At 35.0% G+C, this 27,491-nt stretch overlaps 1 protein-coding gene across 3 annotated transcripts in view; it reads right to left on the bottom strand.

Annotated features, from left to right (window-relative positions):
• SFSWAP (splicing factor SWAP) overlaps positions 1 to 27,491 on the bottom strand; it is a 48,812-nt gene that overhangs the window by 17,810 nt on the left and 3,511 nt on the right. For all 3 annotated transcript variants that reach the window (XM_032198723.1, XM_032198725.1, XM_032198724.1), the window contains 11 exons: positions 27,347 to 27,484; positions 26,436 to 26,521; positions 22,222 to 22,447; positions 21,648 to 21,763; positions 20,838 to 20,973; positions 15,241 to 15,478; positions 14,730 to 14,861; positions 14,305 to 14,398; positions 11,911 to 12,088; positions 9,621 to 9,854; positions 7,940 to 8,130 (listed from right to left, as the gene is read on the bottom strand). In XM_032198723.1, the coding sequence (XP_032054614.1) occupies positions 7,940 to 8,130; positions 9,621 to 9,854; positions 11,911 to 12,088; positions 14,305 to 14,398; positions 14,730 to 14,861; positions 15,241 to 15,478; positions 20,838 to 20,973; positions 21,648 to 21,763; positions 22,222 to 22,447; positions 26,436 to 26,521; positions 27,347 to 27,484 (1,769 nt within the window). The remainder of the gene's footprint in view (positions 1 to 7,939; positions 8,131 to 9,620; positions 9,855 to 11,910; positions 12,089 to 14,304; positions 14,399 to 14,729; positions 14,862 to 15,240; positions 15,479 to 20,837; positions 20,974 to 21,647; positions 21,764 to 22,221; positions 22,448 to 26,435; positions 26,522 to 27,346; positions 27,485 to 27,491) is intronic.

A 27,491-nucleotide genomic window follows, 5' to 3' on the forward strand; every position in this document is an offset into this window, starting at 1 on the left:
TCAACAGTTTAGTTGCTGCTACAACTAGTAACACTACAGTGACCATAAGAATTTATTTAAAAACAAACAAACAAACAAAACAAAACAAAAAAGAAACAAAACAAAAAAAAACACAGAATTTTGCATTTTCGATTTTGAAAGGCCAACTGCAAAGAAATTTGTGGTTGTGAATGTGTTTGCTGCACGGAGCAGTATGCCTTTATACCCTGAGTACTTTGAAGAACAAAAATCAAGGCATAGAATATTCTTAACTCCCCCACATATCTACATTCTTTAGATGGCAGTTTCTGGTATTCAACTTTTCCTCCATTAAATATTCGTTGAAGTAATTACAGTATAAGGAATTACAACTCTCGTGTAATTTTTATGTTAGGGTTCTTGCAATAAAAGAAGTTTCAAATGCCAGCAAGATAGCCACCACTTATGCCCCAAATGCCACATTAGTATGTGGCACTTGGTTTTATGTTTTTTGTATGACCTTTTGAAAAAGCAAGATAATGGAAGTTTTGAAACAAACAAGCTAACAACCCCCTCCCCCAAATCGTTCCATACTAAACAGAAGATAATGATGCATATATTCTACTTTGCTTTTTTTCCCCCAGAAATGGATGACCCTGAAACACTTGAAAGGTTTTTATTTCCTCTAAATACTAAGCATATGGTATTCATTACAGTTACATTTTGCTTACAAATTAATATTTTTTAAAAGATGCAAACATAAAATTGTTATATGTGATTACTCCTCTAAACAGGCATACAGCAATACACACCATCTATTGCTAATGCAGCAGAATCAACTACAGCAGAAAGTGTGAAAGATGTACACAATCTACAGTTGTTGATAACGCTGTTACACTTGGCAAAAATTGAATTGCACCTTACTTTTAAGCCTGTACTACAAACTTCTGTTTCAGCCGTAAACATACTACTCTCCACAAAAAATGAATACTGTTACGAACAGGACAGAAGTAAGGACAAGCCATCTAAAGAAACAAATGAAAACCAGGTCTTCAAAAGAGAAAAGATGAAAGAGACCAAACAAGTTAAGATGTGCTTTGTGCTATAGAATCTTTATATTCAGAGGCACAATGACAGATGACATCAGGGACAAGCCATTAAAACAGTTACTTTCAAGTTACGTGCTTGCCTGGTTTTGCAGCATTATAATGGTGAATTTGTCTCCTTGTTTCAATTGGATGTTAAGGTGTATACAGGTAACAGTTTGGGTACAGCTAACTGTCTTTTACAAGTAGATCAAAGTACTTATCACCCATAAAACATTTCTGACAAGATAAAATATGAGAGATGAGCAGAATAATATGTATTAGAAACCTATCAGGCATGCTATTAGGTAAATCATGCCTTGTATACAAAAATTATACTGTACTACACATGCAGAACACCCATCTGTACATCAAGTAACTGCTATGAAGAAGTCAAATACACTGTGTGCTACAGGGACTATACAAAGCGTAGCCTAACCATGCACCAGCATTGTCCCCCTTTCCTATTTTTGTCAGGTATTACCTGCTCCAGTAGATTCTGAGATGCTTTATCTCTTCAATTGCTTCAACAGTCACTTAAGACCATTTGCTTTGACAAAAAATGAAGCTCTGCAGGCCTTCTTTTGGCAGGGATAGCAGGGATAAGACTTTACCTACGTAAATCACTGTTACCAAAACTTTGCTGGAAGTATTGATTTGGCAGCTTAGATTGTACCTCTGCAAGACTTCTACAACTTGCTACAGTTATCAGCCACTGTTAACAAAAAGATTAAGCAAATGTTCACCAGCAAGACACCGAACCTTGCCAGGTTTTGTTTGGCTGCGAAACAGATGGAGAACCCCTGCTTCAGAGATGCTGCTTCCTTTTTTGCTCCCAGAGGCACCTAAGAACAACACTGCTTAAGCAGACAGGATTGGGAATAATCCAAAGTTTTGAATTAGCATTTTTGTAGACAAACAACATTTTAAACCCCTAAAAAGTTGCAAAATGTGCTACAGGCCTGCCATACCACAGCCTACTACTACCAAAGGTGATGTTTGTATTCAGAATTCAACTGATGCCAACAGCTACATATCTGGAAGAGTCCTACAGTCCTCAAAATTAAAAGGTTGCTCCCTATTGCAGGCCACAGAACCTTACGTTTGTGGCCAACTGACTGTACTTTCTCTTAACTGAAATACTGCCCCTCACGTGTGTTAATTGGTGTGCTTTTCTTGTTAAAATAGCATCCACCTGAATCATATATAAACATAAAATCATACAAAATGAGAGATGCTACCAAGTTACTGTTAACCCATCTCTTGAAAAAGCACAGACTTCACCAGCTACTAGTTACTGCAAGCCGATTAGCTTCAGGAACTGAGCTAGAGTTCCATGTTTTCTAAATGCTGCTCTGATGAAGGATTATTCATAACTGCATTACTGTTGTAATGCATCCAAGAATGGTGAGGAGTCATTTCTAAAAAGCTGTGCTGCTTCATTGCTCAAGCTCATTTTTCAGCCTTTTGTTCCTCTTGCTTGATTTCACTTTAAGGAAAAACAGAAAACCATATAAAATAATGAATTCAGCTAGGGAAAAAGTAGATCTGACTATTTTTATGATCCAGCTGAAGTCAAAGAGCTTAAAAGTACTACATACTCTATGGTGTCGAGTGCCCTTTACATGCAGTTAGTGGAATCAATTTTGTTCCAACTGAAAACATATACTCAGTATCAGCAATTCTTCTAAGAAATACTAGGCATCTTGAAAATCTGACAGAGGTCAAACAAAGCTTTGCTCATTTAATGCATTTCTATACCGTGTGATAAGCAGGTTTTCAGCACTGATGTATGCTGTGTATAAACAGACAAATAGCATGACTAGTTTTTATACAGTTATTTGGCAAGGACAAGCTCATGGGAATTATGCATCTCCCATGGAAATTCTCAACCAATTTTCATGCCTTATTATACTTTTCAGTCATTACTCCATTTCTGAGATACATTTTAAGCTACAAAAATCATTCCACTACACTAAGTCTATGACCACTGCATATCAATCTTTGTTTCCTGGACTCAGCATTGGATGGTCATATCCCCAAAAGGGAGATAAAATATGTTGTGACATTTTTGGTAAAACTAAATACTTTTTTCTTCATTTTGTGAAATTTCCACTTTTGCTTCCATTGACCAAACTGCAAAACTAATTTTACATCTTTCTTTCTATTGATTACACATATGTTTTCTTGATTACAGTTACTTTTTGTTATTGTAGAATACTTTTGCTATCAGTGTTTTTAAATGCATGTTTTTGTTTCTGAAACATGACTGAAAAAGCTTTTAAAAAAAAAAAAAAAAAAAAAAAACACAAACAAGATCTGCACTATGTATCTGTTTATAAATCAATCTAAACACCATGATGCAGATTACTGGATTTTGAGTGTAGACAGCAGAAGACCGCCCGTTAATACAGTACTAACATTCCCAATATAGAATGTCAATATTATTTCAAAAAGGCAGGTCACATCACTAACATTTAAATACGTACTTGAAATTCTAAATAAACCCTTTTATAAACAAATTGTTGTCCAATTACTTCTATTGGTAAGAAGCAGAGAAAGTGGTTGCTTTAAAATTCTTAGATACACAGGACTTTGTGTGAGAAACAGAGATGTCTTCTCTGAAACAGTACTTCTGCAGAAGAAAACCAGACATTTTTAGCAAGTAAGTTTACTGAGAAGTAGAATTTGGGTGAGGCTTTTGTTGAAAAGTTGACTTGCTTTTTAGTAAGTTCAACTTAGACCTTGAGTAATCCCCTCGCTAATTGAGTATTCCCCTCGCTACAAGAAGGACATGGAGATGCTTGAGCGGGTTCAGAGAAGGGCAACGAAGCTGGTGAGGGGCCTGGAGAACAAGTCCTACGAGGAGCGGCTGAGGGAGCTGGGCTTGTTCAGCCTGGAGAAGAGGAGGCTCAGGGGCGACCTCTCTATAGGTACCTCAAGGGAGGCTGTAGAGAGGTGGGGGTTGGCCTGTTCTCCTACGTGCCTGGTGACAGGACGAGGGGGAATGGGCTTAAGTTGAGCCAGGGGAGTTTTAGGTTAGATGTTAGGAAGAACTTCTTCACTGAAAGGGTTGTGAGGCACTGGAACAGGCTGCCCAGGGAAGTGGTGGAGTCACCATCCCTGGAAGTCTTTAAAAGACGTTTAGATGTAGAGCTTAGGGATATGGTTTAGTGGGGACTGTTAGCGTTAGGTCAGAGGTTGGACTCGATGATCTTGAGGTCTCTTCCAACCTAGAAAATTCTGTGATTCTGTGATTCTGTAATTTCAGATGCAAGTGGGGACACTAATCTGCTCTTCTGAAAAGAGACAACTGTTATTGAAGTTGTTGGTTATTTCAGGCACTCTCTTAAAGAAAATAACAACAGAATCTCAGCTTAGAAATGCCTACGTCCTTGACAAATCCCTTTGAGGAGAAGAGCAGACAAAGTCTCAGGAATTTTGCAGTGGCATATCTCTCTGCATTCATTCAACATATAACTGGAAAAACATAACGCACACACACCAGTCATAGGAAAAACACATTAGCATCAGTAATGAGAATCCTAAACAGGATCTCAGCTTGTGTTCATACTCAATTCATGAGCTACTATGTTGATACGGAATTCTTTCTGTGGCAAAGGAAACAATGGAAAGCCACGTCATTCGTTCTTGTTGCAGTCTGTCACAACCATTTCAGTGGTTGTGAAATGTTCAATTGGTACCCAAGATGAGGTTTTGCTTGATCAGTGCAACCAAGAACTCCTTGCTGGTTTTTCTAGGAGTGACACAGTTCCAAACACAGGAAACAGACTCTACTTCCCAACTATATTTGTGTTTGCAATGTGCATGGTAGGTCTGACTGCAACACACACAGTTTTTTTCTGGCTTCTGTAGGATCCCATAAAAATACTCCTAAGCTGTATAAATTTCAGGTCCTATTTAAGCTGGGTATCAGGAAACTACATAGCCTACACCAAATCTCACTCCTACTTTTTTTCCCCACAGCTGTTTACAACTACTGCAGTGAAGACCTAAGTCCAAGGTGACCCTCTTGAAACAGGTTTTGATGGGTTTTCTTCCATTAAGAAAAGAGATTGTCTGGACTTGTTGGAGGCGTCCATACAATTGCTGAAAACACAGACAATCTTTTATGAAGCATGCATGAGATCACGCTGGATTGGGATGTGTTATGATAAAACAATACCCAGACTGAAAGAAAAAGAGGTTGACAATCTAGCCTCTTCTTCACTCTGAAGTTAAGCAATTAGGAACTTAAATGGAAAATATACAATGCACATGGGAAAGTGTCACTTGGACAGAGAACACAGCTCTGCTGCCAAAACCTGCAGATGGAGAAAAAAGCTTCGGGACAGAGCTGTGATGTACAAACAAATCAATACGAGAAGGATTTTCCTATAGAATAAATGCAAATCCCTCACTTAGGCTTTTAAAATTGTAGTTATTTTATTGAAATCAGAAAAGGTTTATGTGAAATGCATTATTTCTAAGCTGTTTTGAACAGAGTTTTCCATTTATTAATAGGGAAAAAAGCAGATCAGTGGCTTTGATCAATACAAGTTTTTAGAGTTTGGTTTTATATTTCTTCACTAAAATTTGCAGAAAAGCATTTCTAGGAAACAAATGTCTTCAGCTGAAGGGAGACAAAGAATGCAGTTTTTGTATGGCTCCTATCTCTTCCAGCTTTCAACAACAAGCTGGAAATGATTAATTCCAGAAACATCAATCTCTCTCGATCTCTTCATAGTGATCTTGAAGATGCAAATAAAAATTATGAATACACTGTTGAAGTAAACAGGCTACTGGAGTTAAGAGGACAAAACATATTTCACTATTCTCAGAGCCTGTTGAACACGACTAAAGTATAAAAAACAGAAATTACCATAGAGAAAGATGAGACTTTCATTACAGTTTTGTCTTCATTACTAGGGAAAATGAATTTATAATCTACATTTTTCTGTAGCTTGTACTTTTGAGATTCTCTTTTTTCGTAGAGACATTGCTTACTTTTTTATTTTTTATATTTTTTTAATTGCATGAATATAAGCATTTTGAATCAATGCACATATTACTTACTACCTATGGGCTCACAAAGGCTCACAAATTCTACACCAAACACAAAATAGTAATTAACCAGCAGCAGGACTAAAAATCAAAAATAAAATCCACATACAAACTGCTTACTAAGTTATGACCAAAGCAAAATTGAAGCAAGTTAGCAAACTCATCTGTATGCCTCTGTTGTGAGAAGCACTATACAATATTGAACATTATTGTACCAACTTTTAAGTTATTAGCTAAAGGTTACCACCTATGGCAGACACAGACAGAGTAAGTGCAATTATGTCTTTATTACACTTACATAGTTGCTTCAAACATGTTTATACCAACCTATTATTTTTTACATAATGAAGTACTAGAAAACTTGTGGAAATTAAAATAAAACTGAAGTATTTCTGCAACTTAACTTAAACATCTTTTGACCCAAGATTGCCCCTTTAAGCTTGCCTACTCAAAAATTCTAGGTCTTACAAAACCGATTTCTAGAAGCTATACCCAAAAGGTATTTTAATTGATCCACATACCGCCTGGTAATAGTTCGATTTGCTGCATAAGATAATTGCAGATAACTGATTAATAGTTATTTCTGCGTGATAAAACCTCTTTTTTTCTTCTTTGTGATAAATTCTAGTAAACCAGCACGTGACCACTAGAAAAAAGATTTTAATTTCCTTTGGAAACTACAGCCCAAACAGTTAAATGGCAAAGTAACTTACTAGCAACTCTTATTAGCTTTTTACAGCTAGGCACAAAGTCTTTTATCAACCCTCAGGTTACTTTTAGATTGGCCTAAGAATACCATGATCACCCACTGAAAACAGAGCTTCTGAAAGCTCTCAAACTGACATTACCTTAGTTTGATCTATTACAATTGACTGTCCAGACAGGGGATACAGGGACAAATTGTCAGGAGCATTGCAAAGACAAAAGAAAGATGGAAAGCAGTCTGCCTGTGCCACATACACTAGGATTCTAGAGAGCAGCAAAGTGCACAAATTTGTAACACAACTATCAAAATCTCTTCTTTGAAAGAAGTGCAGGAATAGTGACACTCCAAATTGCTTTGCTCTAGATAGACATTCGCTTCAGCCATCCAAAACAGATTCTACTAAACAAACCCAAGGCATTGGGCCGCTTTACCATAAGAATAGCACAAGCATATACTCTGGAAGACAGACAGCAGAATAATTAGTCCCCTCAATTCTTTCACTTTGAGTTTCTTGTTTTGATTCTTTACTACCTGCTCTGTAAGTAGCATGCATGCACACATTATTTTTCCCACCTATGTATTTATTTTCTTGATTAAGAATGCTCCAGCTAGAAACTTTAAGTTGTATGGATCATTTCACTACCTATTTATCTCAGTTTTATACCAGCTAAATTAAAAAAAATAAACAGCAGGACAGGTTCAAAGTAAATCTGAATGTAAGCTCAGTTGCCTGCATACTGTTTCAAAATTTTGAATATATCTACTCACACCAAAATAAACTTGAAACAAGCAAATATTAAAACAGATTCCTAAAGAAATTTGAAAGAGGAGCATTCTACTTCACAGACCTACTAGCGCAGAGTTAAACTTGCAAGTTTATTTTGCTTTCTGTGACTGGCAATCTGACCTTTGAATTACACACCTTATTTCTCTACCAGTTTTTTAATTGAAATTAAGAGGCATGTGTAACTGAAAAAAGATTAAAATGTGTTTAAAATTCAAATTTCTGTCCATTTGTAAAATATTCCATCTCTTCTGTCAACTTGATAAAATACTCCCAGATTCATACCCCACAGGTAATTTTTCTGCTAGCTTTACAGTAAAGAGAAATGTATTTCCTGCATACCTCAACACTGAAGGAATTCTCTTCAACCTTCTCAGTTTCTGCCTCTGCCAGAGGATTTTTCAGAGTCTGCAAGAACAGTGCAGCTTTCCTTTTGCGTTCTGCTTGTAGCTGCTTTTCTTTTGATTCCTTGGAGGCCTGTGCAAGCTTCTCCCTCGCCGCAGCTGCCAGTCTATCTTCAAGTTTCTGCTTTGCTAAGGAAAATAAAAATCAAGTTTAGAATGAATCACACTTGCGTAACGTAAGTTTCCTTGAAAGAAACACACAACCAAAAAATAACAGAACCAAACGGTCCCCCCAGCTATACACAAACCTTTCTAGTACATCTATTCAGAGAGATAGTAAGGACATATCACTTGAAATGATCAAATTCTACCCATTATAATTTATAAGTAATGTTATTTGATCAATTAAAAGCATTAATAAAGTAAAAATTGTTAAGCTTAAAGAAACCGCCATAAAAATCCGATCCTGGAAGTGCAGCATACTAGTGTTTTCCTTAGCATTTACAGAAGCTGCCTAAAATAGTAGCAGTACAAATTCTGAGGCTTTTTCCTTCATACTCCTTAAAGCAATGCACTCTTCATTTTGCTTTTCTCACAGGCTGGTTCATTTTCTCACTTCTTCCAGCCCACTTTACATATATCTAAAAAAGTTTACAAAGGAGTTTGCTCCAGATAGCTTGACAAATGGTTTTGCAGTTGTTGTAACCAACAATTATTGTTATGTGATTAAAGAAAGAAAACAAGCCACTTTAGCTATGCACAGAACACTTTTTTTTTTTAACGTGCTTCATCTTACATTTCCAGCTCTGTGTACTGAACACATAGATGATTTTTTGGTCAATTGCACCCAACCCAGCTTTTCCCAACCATCTCTTATGCTTCATTTTTATTATCATATACAGTATTTCAGACTTGCTCTACATATGTATCACTAGAGTGTACTCAGTGCTACGCAAGTGTAGAAAGGAACTGTTGCTTAGAAATAAAAAAAGTACTGTTTGACAATGAAAAATTAAATTTCTGTGGCATACTCACAGTTATAAAAGCAATATTAAGTTTTTAAGCTGGCAAACACTGACAGCATCTCTACTTTATATTAAACAGTCTCTACTGTGAAACCGCCTGGGGGATGAAGGTGGGAAATCTGATCCCTTTAGAAGATCACTTCATTTGAATTCACACTGCATACCCTTCTGCCCTTACATATGCACAGTAACAGGGAAACCCGTATAAAGCCTTAGTGGCACTGCATTATAACAGGAACAAAACATCAGCAAGGTGATATTAAGAGTATATGGGCATGCTATGTTACTGAAAAATAACTTGAAGCATTTCATTGTTCTGTGAAGAAAATGAGAAATTGACATGTCTTTTTCTGGGTTGTATAAATACAAACTGGAAACTAGAAGTTTCATGTTTTACCCCAAGTTTGTAAAGAAAAAAAAAATCAGAAAGATCATGTACCATGGCAAACTATTCAATGCCATTGTGTTATAGTATCAGTTTCAACTGAGCAACCAATGAATATTTTGTACTTCTCAATAAGTAAGAAACTGCGGGAAAAGGAAAAATAATAATCTAATTCCTGTAAATGTAATATGGTGAAGACTGAAAATAATTACACGGTACTTTACAAAGGACTCAATCTTTCATTTTGTTTTCAATATAACATGGGATACCTTGTTTAGCTTCCAACTCCTCCTGAGTAAGCTGAGGTTTTTTCTCTTCAGCAGGAGTAGAAGGAGTGGTAACAGCTGGAGTATGGTTTGAAGCATTATTAGCATTCTCCTGGCCTTCCTTGCCCTCTTCCTCCTCCTCATCACTGTCATCATCTAATTTAACACGGTTTTTCTCCAAAGGAAGAAGGTCATTTTCCTTGGCCTTGATTGCAAAGCTTATTGGAGCAAATGATGCTGTGAAAGAATGGGTAAGATTTTACACATCATTAAACAACAGTGGGAAGCATGTTGAATTTCTTGTGTTTATCCGTAACTCCTGAAGCCTACACCATGGGAGAAACCAAAACCAAGAAAGAGATCTGTATCATCCTTACACTGTGGTAATTATTTTGGAGGACAATACAACATAATCATTTTTTTCTTATTTGAACATATTTTGGAAACTATTTCCCTGAAATGTTCAGCCTCAAATTAAAACATTTCAGATATAAACCATTTTTTAGACCCAGCCATACAATACAGTTGTTAAAATGTTTTTCATTTATTTAAAATTAGTTAAGGGTTTTCCACCCTCAAAATCTGTGAGAATTGGTCTTGAAACCAGAAACATTCCAGTCTACGATAAAATACTTCATAATGCTATAAGAAGCAGAAAAATAGTTTAAAGTATTTTTTCATATTTTATTATATCAGACACTGCAATTAGATCTATAATACAACTAGAACTTAAAATACATCTCTTTAAAGGATCACTTGCATTCCATATTTTTCTGTAAATCTGTTATCTTAGGCCAAAGAGATATGGACATTCCTAGAAAAGAATTCAGTATTTCCTCTCTATGGTTGCTTGCTTTCTTGTTGAATCAGTTTTCCCAGTTTTTTCCCACTGAACACTCCTGCTAAGGCTGCTGACACACTACAGCATGATACAGCCCCTTATGCTCTCTTCACACTAAATCTGATGGTTTGTGCAACAATAGCATTTGTCTGGCTCACAGAACAGCACTTAAAGACTAACATCCATCTATATGAAAATTAATTACTTTGGGGAGTTAACAACATTTCACTATAGGAGAAATAAATGCAAAATTTCAATACTGTTCCCTAAAAAGTAATTCACTGCTGCAATACTTGTCTTTCACAAATAGGAATGCCTGTTGCATGCATATATAAATATCCTCTAAGGTTCTAGTAACAGAAAATTAAATACAACAATTAATTTACATGCCAGTGTTTAGAAAATATAAGCTTTGCATCTTCTAATTCTAGGGGAAGAAAACAGGCTCATAAGTAAGAACCCCAAAATTACAAGATGAGAAATTATAATGGGAATTTTTCAACTTTTTCATATAACTAAACAAATCCTAAAATGGGATTTTAATCCTTCAGAGGCAGAAGAAAGGTTCGGATATTATGTTTGCCTTAGAGCCAGCTACTGCATTTACATTACAAGAAAGTGGGATTTGTACCATACCAGAAAGTGAAAATAAATTTACAGGAATAAGATCACAGGGACCAGAGGTAAACTCATCAGCAATTAAGTAAGCCTCTGAAGAAGGCAGAAGGTAGTACTTGTCAGCGGGAACACTGGTTAAGTTTGTCTTCTGCTTTGTTTCCTAATGGCTTTTAATTCTACTTCTATCTTTTAAGTTTCTATTTTATACTGAAAAGATGACATTTTACGATTTCTTTTTCTGGCAGGCCAGGAAATCAGTTCTTAAATATAAAAAATCTGTTTTTTATATTTACTCAGGATATTAACAGTGTTAGCTAAATTTGGCTTTTAAGAGATCCTTCCACTTTGTCCCTCTGCTACTATAACTGCAAGAGGAAAAACATTTCACCTGCATGTGAAAAGGCTTTTTTTTTTCCCCCAGTATGACTAACATGCACCATGGGAAGACTGATTAACCAAGAAATAAGTGTAGTGTACTTCCTTCACATATATGGTTTCAAACAAGACTACTGCTTTTATTCAGGAGTACCTTCTTTCTTACAGAGCTTGTAACTGTCAAGTTTTAAATGACAAAAATAAAATTCTGCTGGCATCATTGATGAAAGCCTTCAACTTTGCACTAAACTAAAACGAAACAATTTATTCTGTCAGACAGTGAATACCTCATAGTCTGATAAAAGAAAAATATGAAAGCAAGCAAATTGCTTACCTTTTTTTAAGGTTTTAGTGAAAATAACGCTTAAATTCTTTTCCCTACTCCCCTCCCGCACCCCCTTTTTTCCTTCACTATACGTTAACAAATATTTTTATGGCCAACAACTCATGCCAACGTACCTTTCACCAATTTACCATCACTGACAGTTTTAGAAGGAGGAACATCCTTTTTAGTTCCTGGAACTCCCTTAGCACTTGGCTCAGATGCATCTTCAGGTGTGTGCTCATCTGCAAATTGAGTCTCACTTGCCGTATCAGTGGCAGTATCTGCTGGAACATCTTCAGATGAAGATACTCCCTTTTCAAAAGAAATATTTAATTTTACCAATTGGGTAGTTTATGAGAGTTAACGCTGTGCTTAGGGAGCTGCAATTATGCCAACTATTTCAAACATCATTTTATGAACAGCTAATTGTACATCAATAAGCAGTCATGACCAAAGTTTGCTCCTTGTAAATAATACACTGCTTCACATACACCCACAGGCTGCACAGACTAGAGATCTGCAGTAAGATGTGTTATTTTAAAGGGAAGAAAATGTTTTTCAGCTGGTACACTTTTGCAAACAACTGTTTTAATAATGGCATTTTTTAAAACTGGACCCTAAAAGCATATACTTTCTTTCCAAAGTATTTTCTTTTAATTCTTGATCTCTAGAGTCGAGGACAAAATCCATTAAAGTTGATTTACAGAACAAAAGCTTAAGATGTTTTTTGGTAATGTCTAACTCGTTCCAACGTTTTGCTGAAGAACACTGGGCCTATTGATAAGTTTTTGTGACATTAAACTGATACAGTACAGGTGTTTTAAGATTTTCAATAGAGTTAAGAATTATTGTTTCTACTGTTACATGACTGAATCATTCAAGACAACTTCTAAACTCATACTGTAAGAATATTAAGATAAATATTTTTAATATCCTACAATATCTACATGGCAAGTCAGGGGATCACATTAAAAAATTTAACATTTAAATGAGCCTCTCTCAGCAAATAGTTTGGTCGCTTCCCACTGGCAGCTGTTAAGTATATTTAATGGTGAAATATCATGTATTGAAGCGATCCTTTCATTGCTCCCTGCAGCCACTCCCTGACCAACAGAACTAATTTCTGAAAATCCTTTGAGAGGAAACGGATTTCATGTATTTACTGAAGCCAACAGCACAATTTTCTATTAACTTTAATGGCCAAAAGGAGAATAATCAATTGCACTAGTTGCCTATACTTACATTATTAAAGCATAAAAATAATACTGAAATCATTATTCTAAAAAAATTAAAGAGAACAGCAATATCTACAAAACCATGCAGTAACAGAATATTCATTGCTACACAAGACCTCAGGGGACTTAAACCAGTTTCTGCTTGCTTCTTAGCTACTAGAATCATTTGAACACCTAAAAGGAATCTTTTATCATTACATTTTGGTTAGCGCACAATTTCCCCTGAAAATAAACGTTAATGAGTCTTGATTAATTATGTAACTTTTATGAATTCAACCCACTAGCTTGGAAATAAGAAATTCTAGAATAACAGTTATCATTGTGGTACAGGACAATTTATCAGTTGACTAAGATAAAATTTTATGGAGTATCTTTAAAAACAGTGTTTTCCAAACATTTTTCACGATTAAAATAAAACAAGAGACAAAAAAGTTTCAAACATCAACTATTACTGAATTTCTTCATTTTCCAGAAAGTTATTTTGAGGAGTTTACCCACAGGCCTACCTTCTTCAGTTTAAGTAATTAATTGTTGAGCACTCCAATCTAAGCCTTGAGATGACAAATGACATAGGGCCTAAAAAGAAAATAGCTCTTTCCCATGAAAAGTTAACATCAGATGAAGTATTTCTGATCATATTTGCAATTTTCTTTTCCGTAAGAGAACAGACAATCTAATGCTATCAGCTAACATGAGAATGGTTAAAAACAAGGATGCCAAATCTGGGTATTATCTTTTAATAACATGACTAGAAGAAGCGAAGGAAGTAAGAAACTGACATGAGATTTTGTAGGTTCAGTATTATTTCAGTCATGCGAGGGTTCCTCTGTTAGAAAACCTCACTCAGAAAAAAGCATGCCAGCAATGTAGTTTAGCTACTAGTCTACGAAGAACCATAAAGCATGTGGCTGTTAAATGTTATACCTCATCTTCATGACAGAAAAAAAACCACCACTAATCCTAATTTTACAAGGCTGCAGACCTCCACGAGGCATATACTGCCTTGTATAGAAATGCAAAAGATTCAGTTTGCCATTGTAGACTACAACCACAGTGAATGGCTGCTTATACTAAAAAGCAAGAAGTAAATATCATACCACCCCATGTATCCCAAATTAAATGCTATACAAAATTAAAAACAAACAAAAAAAGCACTCGCATCCTTTGCTGACCAAATTCTCTATAATTCAGAGATTTCAATTTTTAAAGTCTCATGATAATACACTACATAAACAAGTCCTTTTCCCACTTACGCTGTATTTTTAACACACGTACATATAAACAGACATGTACCTGAGAGTTGTCACTGCTTTCTTTTTGAAGGAAGAACTGTTTTTTAAATTCATAATAAGCATTATACTGGTGCCACGGTTGCAGGAACTCAAATCTGTTAAAACAAATGAACACAGCATATACCAACAATCTATTGTTGTTTTAACTCTCTCTTGCAGATGGAATGCTATTTTATGTTTGGAAGAGTTATATAATGTATGCCTAAACTTCCAGAGGATATATATATTGAGAGCATGGTTTTGAAGGAAGTTTTTGCTTGTTTGGTTGTTTTCAACATTTGGGCAATAATACTTTAGCATTACTTTTAAGTAGGTCCTTGAATTCCAAAAAAAAAAAAAAAAAAACAAATGACATAAGTCCCTCCTTGAGATCTGCATGCTCTGCTGATATATTTTAAAATAGAAAACAGAATAATGTTTTCTTACCTTAGATCATTCTTGGCACGAACACTAGTTTCAAATTTTATCCCATTCCTAGCAACATATTCAGCTAGCTTGTCAATAACAGGTTGGATATCTGGGGGTGGAGGTATAATGGCAACCACTGGAGCAATTGTGCTGAAAACATCAAAAGTGCATCATTTTTATAAATAGAATATAAATATCTTTCAGACTTCTGTTTTACTCTCCCCCTCTTCCCTCCTCCCCCCCCCCCCCCCCCCCCCCCATGAAATAGAGGCTTGCTCTCTAGGCTCATTATGCAATTAAAGCAACTGCTGATTTTCCACATAGAAAAAAACATCATAGTAGCTGAATAACACTAACCACATATAATATCAAAGACCAAAGTGAAGCCAGGTAATCAAAGCTGTATAAACACTGCTGAATGTTACCGAGGCATCACCAATAATACAGCTGTTACTAAATACTTCATATTGCAGTGCAAGGACGAGTCCCCTCCACCAAACAAACACAACTATAGAACTGTATGTGGTACCTTGTAGATGTTGTGGTAGAGGTCAACCCACTGCTGCTTTCAGTTGTGTCTGGAGGAGGTGGAGGTGTAGTACCAGGGGGTGGAGGTACTGATGCTACCCCTGTAGTGCTCGATACAGTCACCCCTGCAGGCAATGCATTGTAGTAGGTGGCGACATCTATTCCTGGAGGTGGAGGTGCAAGGCAGTAGGTTCCATCAGGTAGCATATAGTAACTATAATACATGGCTGCCACGGTTGCTATAAAGAAAAACAAAAACATATTAAAGAATAAAGTTCTAGTTAGAAGAAAGACATACAATAATAATAAAAAGCTACTATGCAATCAGAACAAAACCATCTATTATCTAGATTCCCAACAACACACTAAGAAATAGTATTTCATTTATTGTGTAAAAAAAAATTTCACATTAATACACTCAGAGTGAATATGAAATAAATATGATGAAAAGACAGAATCAGAATATACTGAGGGTCAGATGGAAGACAAATAGGTAGAAATAAAAAAAAAAAAAAAAAAAAAAGGTGAATCACCAGAGAATGCCTACAAAAAACAACCTAATATGAAATCGTTCTTCCTAAACTAAATTAACCTCTGGCATTGTAGCTTAGATAAAATTGTGTATGCATTAAGAACAAAGTGCGCATATATTCAAAACTAACACGGAGAAATTAAACTCCTATTATTGCTAGTGGTTTAATTAAACGACAGCACTACTTTAAGAGAAAAATGTTTTTTCAACAGTTATTGTAATTTTCTATATTAAGTTATTTCTAAGTTCCACTTTATTAACAACCTTTCCCAATTGCCTGTGTATAAAGCTGGTAAAAAGCTGTTTTGAGTATCTGAGTAGTTTTTCCTTATATCTGGTAAATACATTTGCATTACAAGCTTTGGAATCAAAGTTATGCTGACTGTATATCCGCTTAAATGAACTGTATATGCAGGTAAGTAGAAATTAGGCAATATAGTCCATTAATGCTGAAACTACATAGACATTCACAAAATCTAGAAACTTTAAAGCTTACAGGTGATTTTTCATTCTTCACAATAGAAAATCTCACATTAGACTGCCTTCACAGTAGCTGCCATTTTACAATTGTGCTACATTGTACATGTATGCTACAGTCAAGCTCAAAAACATTTTGCATATACCAACTGCAAATGGAAAGAAAAGAAAAACCCAGAACAATACACAATGGCCAATGCCTTATTTCACTCATTACCTGCATACAAACTCCTCATTTACAGCACAGCTGAATGTGCCACTACTATTTACTATGAACAGAAAATAATTTGCTTTCTAAAGTCACCATCCCTGGAAGTCTTTAAAAGATGTTTAGATGTAGAGCTTAGGGATATGGTTTAGTGGGGACTGCTAGCGTTAGGTTAGAGGTTGGACTCGATGATCTTGAGGTCTCTTCCAACCGAGAAATTCTGTGATTCTGTGATTCTGTAAAATGATCTTAGAGGGTAGTCTCTATCTATGATTGCCAGTGAGTTCTTTTTCTGCATTTGATTGGTAAGACTTCACATTTCAAGCTTGGAGTCACTGAAGTTTGCCTTATATCTTTTGATCAAGTAGATGAGGCTGATGGAGGATCCTTTCACAAAAATGGCACAGAACCAAAGTAACAATACAGACTTCATCATGAAGAGAAGTGAACTACTTTTGTTTGCCTCAGGTTTGTATATATATTTATTCTTTAACCCCCAGTCAAGAGATCTACTTCCAGCTAAATGAGACCAAATCACATTTAGTCCATTACTTTGTATTAACTCATACAGTAAGTAGGCAGGATGAAAAGTTTTCACATTTTCACATTGGTGATTTAGTGTTGTTTAGTGAATTTATGTCTGAGGCATATCAAAAGATGAGCAAAAAGGCAAATATTTGGCCATTAAGCTAAGCATCTTTTCAGCTCCAGAATGTAACAGTTCACTATTACTAGCCAATGCTTAAGTCCACCGTACCAGCTCTGCAATTTAAGATCACATACAAGGCTGTATCATCTGGGGAAAAATCATAGCCAATAACAGGGAACAGCTACACTACAATGAAACTGAGATTTATAAACTAAAAATAGTAAGTAACAAGGATTCCTTTTTCTGGAACATGGTCTCAACTCAATTCTAGTACAAAAATGCTAATACACAAATTATGAAAGTACATCCACATTTTTCTATGCTGCTCCCACCATTATTGGTTTAATATATTGAAGTATTTCCAATACACTCAGCATACCACTCTGCAGATAGTAATTATCAATGGAAGGTTGGGAAGTTCTGGTTATGTCTAATTAATACCAGCAGAATGTAATAGACATGTAGAACTGTGCAGGAAAGATTAGCACATCTAACTCATGCTAGTGGAGATAGTTGTTTGGAAAATCTCAGTATACACAGCTAAGCACAAGCGGCAAAAACAGAAAAAAACAAGCAATTTTTTAACGCAAACGCACACGGAGATTAACATCCTTTGCTATTTTACCTAGCGCAGTAATGTATTTCATTCCTTTGTATATAAATTGCTTTAGGATTAAAGCTTTCTGCTTCAATAACATCCCACTGCAGCAAGTACCACAATTTTGTATTTCAAAGTACTATGCTAAATATATATGCAACTTTGAGACTTCGTAGTTTTATCCAGTGCCTTCTTTATGGACTCTCCATTACGGACATACATAAATACATGTAAGTTACTGAAGTGCCTCGTCATTACCTGCTCATTTTTGTATCTTCCAGTGCTGCTTCTTAGTCTAATCCCATCTCACTCTAACAGTGCTTTCTAGTAGAGACAACCTAATCACTTTCTCATCTTATGATGGATAACCCATTTTGTGGTCATAAAAAAAAGATATATTTACACAACATACTGTTAGTAAAAACTGCCACTTAAAACTCTGCTAATTTTGTAGGTATCTTAAAAATGGATACAAAAATCTCTTATTTAAACTGCGTTAGTTGAGAATTCTAAGTACTTAAAAAATACAGCACTACTATGTGACTGCAAGTCATAGATAACCAGATTAGCCTTACCGCTCCACATTATATCAGAATATATTACCACAAAATCTTTTTCTTTCTAAACAGAGGTAAAAATTTTATTCTTTCCGCAGAAGTGTAAAATTAAACATCAGTTTTCTTTGTGTACATTTACAAGCATTACTTTGCATTGAAATATCTTACAAATAATTTAAAATGGAAGGGAATTTTTATTTCCAAGATGATTTTAGGATAGAGAAAAATGGGTTGCAGGTCTCAAAATAGGGCTCTTCTAGCAAAATCAACACTCATTGAATGTTAGCATAGAAGTTGCACAACACTGAAAAATACATGCAATTTGTATCTGCTGGATATATATTTAATATGGAGACATGCTTACAGAAGCCTCAAGAAGCAGATGAGTTTAGCAATATAATACCAATACAATGAACAACTGATTTGAGTAAGATTTCCAAGCTAAAGGTTTGTCAGATTCTAAATGTTTGTTTCTTGAGAGAGCAAAGGCTTGTGGCTTTTTTGCTTTCTTTAAGCAAGTATTTTATAATGCTTTACTTAGCTTAACACTTCACGCAAGGGCACTCACTTCCTGTAAATCTAAATAATTTCAACAGAAAGGTGTGTAAACAGAAAGTATTCAGGTAAAATATTTCAAAGGATTTAGAGTAAGAATTTACATTTCTGGAGGGAAAGTTTAATCAATGCATTAAATTATGGTCCTCTTAAAAGTTTCCTAAACAATTCTGTGTGGCAGTATTTACTTTCTTCAAAGAATAACTTATCTGTAAGGAGAGCAGAATAAAGATCTATTAAGTTTTAAAGGCAGAGAGAGCAGAGCTGTAGGCTTAACTTGTATTGCTATTAAATGATAATCTCCAAGTCTGCAACACATTAATTCAGATTCAAGCCTGACATGAAAGTAATCAGAAAACTGAAGGGCATTTATCCATAGAGACACTTATTCTGATTTCAGTCTTTCTTGAAATAACCAGTAATTTTTCATTTCTCTGCAGACATCTTATTTCAGTTTTATTAATATTCTCTTAAGGTACAGTTTTAAATAAAAACACTTCCACATGTATTCCACTACATATATTACAGTTGGACATCTCCAATCATTTGGAGAGTTCTGAATTTATAATGCTTCATAATCAACTTTGCTAATTATTGTCACCATTATTTGCAATAATATTATTAATAGAATGAACTCTATCACCACCACCTTGAAATTGGACCACTCATTACCTACAAATTGATATTGACATAAAATGTTTCTGCAGTGAAGGCTACAATATACCTTTTCTTACAGCTCAATAGTGTCAGATGATAAGTCCTATAAATGAAAGGATAAGTTATATTTCTACGTTTAAGGAATCAACGACTTTCACAATAAAGGACTATGAAAGAATTAGAGGCACATAAATCCAATTAAGTTTGTCCTCACCTTTTTGGGTATAAGAATTTACTAAACTTGCAAGAGCTTTGCATGCAGCCTGCATTAAGCAGCTTCAAAGATAATAGAAACCAGACATAACCAGAGAACTTAAGATAACATTGCTAAAATATTTCATAGCAGAAGAGATTCTTAAAAGAGGTTACAGACAGGACAATATTTAAATTTAATCTGAAATGGACCAAAAGAAATGTCTAGTATTAAAGATTTAATAATAATTTGGAGGTGAGGAAAGCCTTCGCATTTCACTATCAGGCATGGGAAAATCAGTTGAGCACACAACTTTCCACATGGCTCACTTACAATTTAAACACTATCATTGCTTTTGTTGTTCTTTTAAAGAGAATTAGAACATCTACTCCTGTATTAAAGAATGTCCTCTGTAGCTTTTGAACTTAAAAGACAGTACTCTTTCTCTGATACTGTAATAGAAAATATAATTTACATATAAATTTTTAAATTTTGGATCTTGCATTTTCCTGATTTTTATTTTCTACATGTAACATTGAGCCAGTGCACAGAATAACAAAATAATGAAAAATGATATGAAGTGTATAATAAAATACTTAAACATTTATGTCCTGTAAAACTACTTCCTATTTCAGACTAGAACGCTATACTAACACCTGAATTTATCACCTCATGTGGATCCTTCATTAAAAGTTATTATTATTATTTTTTTAAGCTTTGCACATTTCTCTTAGTATTAGACAGGCCAGCAAAACTGTTCAAAGCAGATTCACCATCTGCTTTTTCACTCAAAGTAGCAAGTTTTTTTGATGAACTACTTTATAGGACAGTTTTATATTCAACTCTGAATGTATTAGTTAGGCTTCATTAATAGAAACTGATGGAAGCTATCAAAAAACATTAAGAATACTGTGCTCTCCATACTCACAGACTGGAGACTTTGCTGCCTTGCTCCCCCACCCCATTTCTGTTTTTTTTTTCTCTACACTTCTAGCAACTTGATATATACCCAGTGGAACACCACACCTTCAAAGATTGATGCAATTGAAAAAGAATAAATACCAGTTACAAATGATGAAATATGAAGTTAACATATTTTTCTGTCCCCCAGTCTACACACAAAATTAATTCATCAAGACACACCACCAGTTGCCTAATTACAGTGCACTTACAATCAGAAGAATATTCTACTTGTGATGTCTGAACAGCTGCCCCATCCGTTGACTGTGGTGTCGATGAGTTATTATCTGATTGTGCTTTGCGGACCAGTGCTGCAAGTGGATGATCTGGGTCTACTACCTTCAAAGGCTGAAAAAATTTTGACAGTGGAGTACATTAAAATTTGAAGTGTATATTTAACACATGGCATCATCAACTTAATCTGAATTAAGTTAACTAGGTATCAATAATATACTCCAAACACTGAAATTACTGTTTCTGTAGCTCCTGTATCAGGATCAACTTGATTCTTTTTCAAAAATTTGTGGAAGAAAAAGAAAAGACAAAATACACTTCAATTTGATGTGACCATAAATCCATGACATGAACAAAAAAGCAGGTATTACTCTGTTGTTCACCACCAAGGCTGAAATAAGACACAGAACCTGACTTGACTTGTCTAAATATCAGAAAACATTGCTGCCATTTCTCTGAAAGCTTCGTAAGTGCACAAACATCTGTTATTCCCACTGTTCCATCACCGGATCAAACTCAAAAAATATCTAGAACATATCCAGCAAAATCTACACTTAATGAGTCGTACTAATTCTGCTGAAATATTATTCACTGAACCTATCATGTCATGTCAAGATTTTATCTAAAATCTGAGAAGAAAATATTCCATTTCAGCTTTTAGCAAAATATATTTACATTTCCAAGACAGACAGAAAAAAAAATGCTAACAGAAGATCCTAACACCTGCATATTACAATTCTGTGCCCTGTAATCAGACATTTAAAAGTCATTTTAATAGGCTGAAATACCTTCATGAGCTCTTCAAGTCTACTGCATTTTTTAGACGCAAAGAGACTTGGATGCAGATAGTTTCCATCATCATCGTCGTCATCATCATCCTCTTCCTCAGATTTCACTTTCGAGTCTGAGTAAAAGCAATATCTGAATTTAATTTGGGTTTTCTGTGGATTGGTATTTGGAGAGGATAAGGGTACAGATCAAGCATGCATTCTTCTAAGAAACTATACTTTTCATAAGTCTGCTTATTCGCTAAAATATAAAAAGATGACACTGTTAGCCATCAATAAAACTAAAACTTAAGTGCACAAACCAACTTTTTATTGGACTAGAGCTACACGAGCATTATAAAGCTCCAATATCATAGCAGATTTTGTATCAGAAAGATCCCCAACAGAATACTTTCTTTTAAAAAACTTTTTCAATTTAAGGAAAATCTTAAATCATCCCATCAATCTCAGATGCAGGATAACAGTACTACCATCACAATGCACCAAAAGAATGCAGCTATTTTACAAAAAAAGACCAGTGGATGTTTCACTGATTCACATCCCAAAGCCATCCATTCGACAAGCATTTACTTACGTTTTTTCTCATCTGCTTTATTTTCAGAAGGAGCTGCGTATCGTCCCTCTTTCATAGCTTTCTGAATGAATTTGTAGTAGGGATTGAGGTAGTGATCAAATCGCAAGAAGTCAAACTGGGAGTTGCGTGCTTGCTTGGCTTTTAGCATAATCTCAAACTGTGCTCCCTGCTTGCAGACAAAGTTTGCAGTTCGTTCTATAATTGCATGCATTTTTGCTGTTGGTGGCTGTGGGAGTAAAATAACATAAGTTTGTATTTTCATAAGCAGTTTGTAGAGTTTGTCAGAACTCCAGAGGTAATTAGAAAGAGCACAGTTCCCTGCCCAGCTTCTCAGCTTTCTCAGCAACATGGTGTCATAATCACTTTCACCTAGTGAAAGTGTATCACCTTTGAAGTAAAAACAAACAAACAAACAAAAAACAGTCCCAATTTTCCCCAGCTTCTTATTCATTTCCTCTTGCAAGATACTCTCCACCTATCACACCAAACTGAACTGGGGAACAAATTCCAGTTGAACTTGATGCAGCAAAAACATTCTTTTAAGTCAGGCACATTCCATAGCCACATAGCCACAGAGACACTTCTGCAGGCACAAGACAGGAGACAGATGTTTTTGTTGACACAGCAGTGCCAACATGAAGTGGATCTGCCTTACAGCATTTTGAGGTGCTCTGAGGAGTCACCATGCACGGACTTGTTAATAAACGTGCAAATAATGTTCCCTAACTACAAAAGCTTCTTACTAGGTTTCTTGGAAGGGTCATGTTGCATCTGAAGACCAACATAGGAATTTTAATTATACATGCTGTCACATTCCCAGTCATTAAACACTTTAACAATAAAAGAAAAAGAATGAAGGTAACCAGCATCTGTGTATTTCTACTCCTGAAGTCTCATGTAAGGAGCACTGCCATGTCAAAACCAAGAAGTGAGAAGAAAAAGAATTTAATTGAAGAATGAATAAACTTCACCACTGACTCTTTATTTTCATACCCAGATAGGTCTGTTTTGTCTTGTGCTAAATAAACTGTAGGAACACTTACTGTGTGTACCTATAAAAAAGGAAATGTCACAATACTGATTAATTTCAGCTTTGGATTTTTACTGGTCCAAATGCAGATGCATGCTGCAGACCTCAGAAAATCTGCTCAGAAGATCAGAAGCAGATAATACAGTGTTGCTCTATTTAGGGAAAAAAGACTGAATTTGATCAAACAGTGTATTTTTCGAAATTATTTTCAGCCAGTTGGATTCTTCATTAGAACAACATGTTCAATCTGGAAAAATAATTAGTTGTTTCAAGTTTTACTTGTCCCTCTAGAACACTAATAAAGATTGTTTTAATTAGAGATAATTAGGTTCTCAATAAACTGACATTATTATGTTCACTGCCAGTTTCATAATTTAGTCATATATCAAATTTATCTATTTCTGTGATTCTTGTGCAGGAATATAAATTACATTTCAAGACCTGGAGACTCATGAACAAAGCTACAAATCAGAAAGGAATCTCGAGGAAGATTGTACCCAAAACTGTGATCTGGCATTGAATCTGAAACTGACACCACCTTATAAGCTCTGGAAGACTAGCAGCACCAGTGATCTGCAAAACTTTGAAACTTTACAAAGTAGGAAACCATTAAATCTCCATCAAGTAGAGATGTGGATGTCATAGATATCCTAGATGTCATAGATATTCTAGTTTGCTACTACATTTAATAAATAGACAAAATAAAACTGATAAGGACTGTTTGTTAAAATTGGTGGTACTCTTCCATGAGAACAGGGGAAAAACCCTTTGAAAACAGTCCAGAGCTGACATTATGTAAGTGCTATAATCTAGTCAGATATTCTGTTCTAAACTTCAATTATTATTGTAATTAATTTTTTTTCCTGAGCAAGCTTTCCTTACTGCAAGTTAAACAACTATCTTCCATTCTTCAGTGAGCCTGAAAAATAATTTACAAAGTCTTACATTGCCTCTCAAATATATTCATCTAGAGAAAATAAAGCAATTTTCAATCTCTCCTCATAAATTTAGCTGATAATATCCTCTTATTGCACATGTCTGTGGCATCCAGAGTTCTTAAAATGCAGTGGTTAAAAACAATCATCTTTGCCCATTAACCCAGACCATGAACAGTTCAAGCAGTAGAAGACATCCTGTGTGCTTAATACAACTCTTGTATTTTAAATTTGACAATGACATCACTGCTGCAATTGCAGTTTTCATACACTCAACATGCAACAGCTCACTATAGCCTCTGGATTTTTAATGTATTTATTTTTTAATTTTACAGTAGTGCTGCCTAACTAGTCTTCATTTAACATTTGCACGCTGGATTGCTCTTTATTGCAGGAGCTATTTGATACTTTTATTGACCTGCACCTTGCAGATAGTGAACAAAGTCTCCAAGTTAGCAAGTCAATTCTCAGATCTTATCCAACTTCCAAGCACTACAGTTTCTTCCACAAAACAATTCACAAAGCTTGTAAGTACCACCCCACTCCTTGACCATTAACTCCTTGCCATAATTACACATCATATGTCCTTTAGCTTAAATGTTGATTAGCAACAGCCTCGGGAGAAGCCTAGACCACCACTGTCATTTCTACAAAATATAACTCTGTCCTAACTGAAACCAGGACAGTAATGTACCTGTACATGTCTTCCAATCACCTGGGGATCAACAAAATGGCAAAGTAATTTACAGAGGGTTTTGTTTGCCTTTAAAAAAACAACAAAAACAAAACAAAAAAAAAAAACACAAAACCAACAGAATATGCACTTTCGACAGGAAATCTGAATCACTAGGTTGGAACAACAACAACATCACGGCTTACAAAAAACATTTTCACAATTTCCAATCCAGGGTTAAATATATGTTCCTTTCAGAGCTGCTGTCTAGACATTTCTGGCTTTGTTTGTTTGTTTTAAAACCCAAACTAAAAATATCCCCATTCACTTTTTTGTTTGTTTGAAGCTATTGGAGTTCAATAGCTGACTTATAATTAGAAATCACTTCAGTAAGCCCCACACTGCATTCTGCAACTACATGTAAAAATGCATCTTAAATTTCAGAACAAAACTCAGCAAAACAGCTTTCTAAAACAGCGAAATTTCTTTCACTTTTTGCAAACAACATACAATTGTAAATAAGCAGTTTCTGACTGTGAAATTGACGTTCCTATTCTAAGAATAAAGTATAACTGTCAATATAAAGGCAACAATGTAAATATCTGAATTCAGTAGTGGGTTTGTAAGCACTTTACTACTGAAACATATTGTATGACTGTATAGAAAAGTAAATGAACACAATAGATACGTTAAAAAAACAGAACAGGATAAAAATTTTCAATTAATGGCTAATGAAGTAGAAGAACAGTCTTACACAAATACTGTGTGAATGAATAGTCACTCTAACAAATTGCTTTGAATCTTTACTAGCTAAGATTATCAAGTTGAGAAGGCAGCCCAAAGGTAAATTAACATTTCCACAAACACGGTGTAGAAGAAAGATTATTACTGCACTTCTCAGCATCTCTTCTGAAACTTGAAATAAATTTAAATTCATCATGTTTACAACTGTACTGAAACACCAACATTACACTTCACTTCAGTCAAGGATCTTGAAGGAAGACACTGTTCAACTCCCTTTAGGGAAAACACGCAAGTTGTCGTTAAGCTTACAGCTTACAATGTAGCACACTCTGGTAAGATCACATGAAGGAAAGAGCTTCTATAATGCTAATACTTTCAAGTTATTTCAGAATTTTCTAGAAATAAATTATTACTTTCCTCCTGGAATAGGCTAGCCTTAAATGTAGCCTTTCCATTAGTTACTTCCTTTAAATTGGTCACTTCCTACCCAGTTCAGATTGGGCCAAATTAAAACAAATCTCAAAAAGTCAACAGAAGCGTTCTTCTGGTTTAACAGTCCTTTCCACTTTTTATTTTCTTCACATTCTCTAAAATATCACAAGTGATACTAAATGCACTTAGCATAAACACAGTAGTAATTTCAGTGTGAATAGGAAGATTAAACAGAGTTAAAAGAACTCAAAAATTCAAGGCTGTACATTTGGAATTAAGCTGCTATTTGAGAATAAGTTAAAGTCTACCAAACGGAAGTTAATGGAGAAAAATCAGCACAACACTATAAATGTCTTGAAAATTGACAGAAATGTAGGCTGCATAAAATGTACACACATACCAGTTCCACATCAGAAGGTACATTCAATCCTGGAGGGGCAACAAAAGGTTCTTCATTTTCTTCTACGTTTTCTGTCTGTGCTGCTTCTACAATAAATGGCAAGGTTAAAACACCAGACCACAAAACACGACTAACTATTCAAATGTTAACAAAAAATTATTAAAAAAAAAAAAAAAAAAAGCTTATCTAAAAGTATTTATCTTTACACCTAGGTAAGTTAAGCATATCTCATATCACAGTAACCCAGCAATAGGTTGTTTAACAACCCTAGTAGTTAAATAAGTAGTAGTAAGTGTATTTAAATAATATGTAGTTTAATAATTAATTTAACAATCCTAACATAACTAAGACATAGTTCAGTAACACTTGAAAGCTTCCTTAAGACTTCCCATTAAAAATACAGTTATCATAATTAAAGATGGGAGCATGAGAACCTGAACTGTGCATTTAAGATCACAAAGAGAAGCATACTACACTGAGAACGATCTTGTTTGTAATTACTAAGGTGGCAAAATCTAAATCTAAAAATTCTACTATGGTTAATTATTGTTTTGTTTGTTTGTTTCTAGTGATCTTTTCCTTCTTGACCAAGAAACATAGTGGTAAAATATTGTCATGTGATGAAATACAAGAATTTTTATGATTAAGAACCTGCAGGACAGCAGAATTAAACTTCTGATCCTGATTACTGCAGTATTGACTATGGTTTATCAGGAAAATATTTTAACATGTCAAGAGAAAGTTTTCACAAAAACTTAGTAACAAACTTCCATAAAAATGTAACCTCTATTTAACCTGAAGTACTTTTGCATTAAAATGCGTGTAAAAACGTCACAGATTTTCAATCTTGAACTACATGGGAGACAGAGGTGCTTCCTCTTAATTAACCCTCACCATTTTTAACTCCTTACCTCTTTGTTTTGTGGGCTGATGTTCTTCCTCCTCAGTGGGTTCTGAAGGGTCATAATAATCACTGCCATAACGGAATCCCACTGCATTATAGGTACCATCTTCTGCCAAAGCTTCACTCAGTCTTTTATATTCCTCCTCTTGAAC

Source organism: Aythya fuligula, chromosome 17 (assembly GCF_009819795.1).
Source record: "Aythya fuligula isolate bAytFul2 chromosome 17, bAytFul2.pri, whole genome shotgun sequence".
Lineage (NCBI taxonomy): Eukaryota > Metazoa > Chordata > Aves > Anseriformes > Anatidae > Aythya > Aythya fuligula.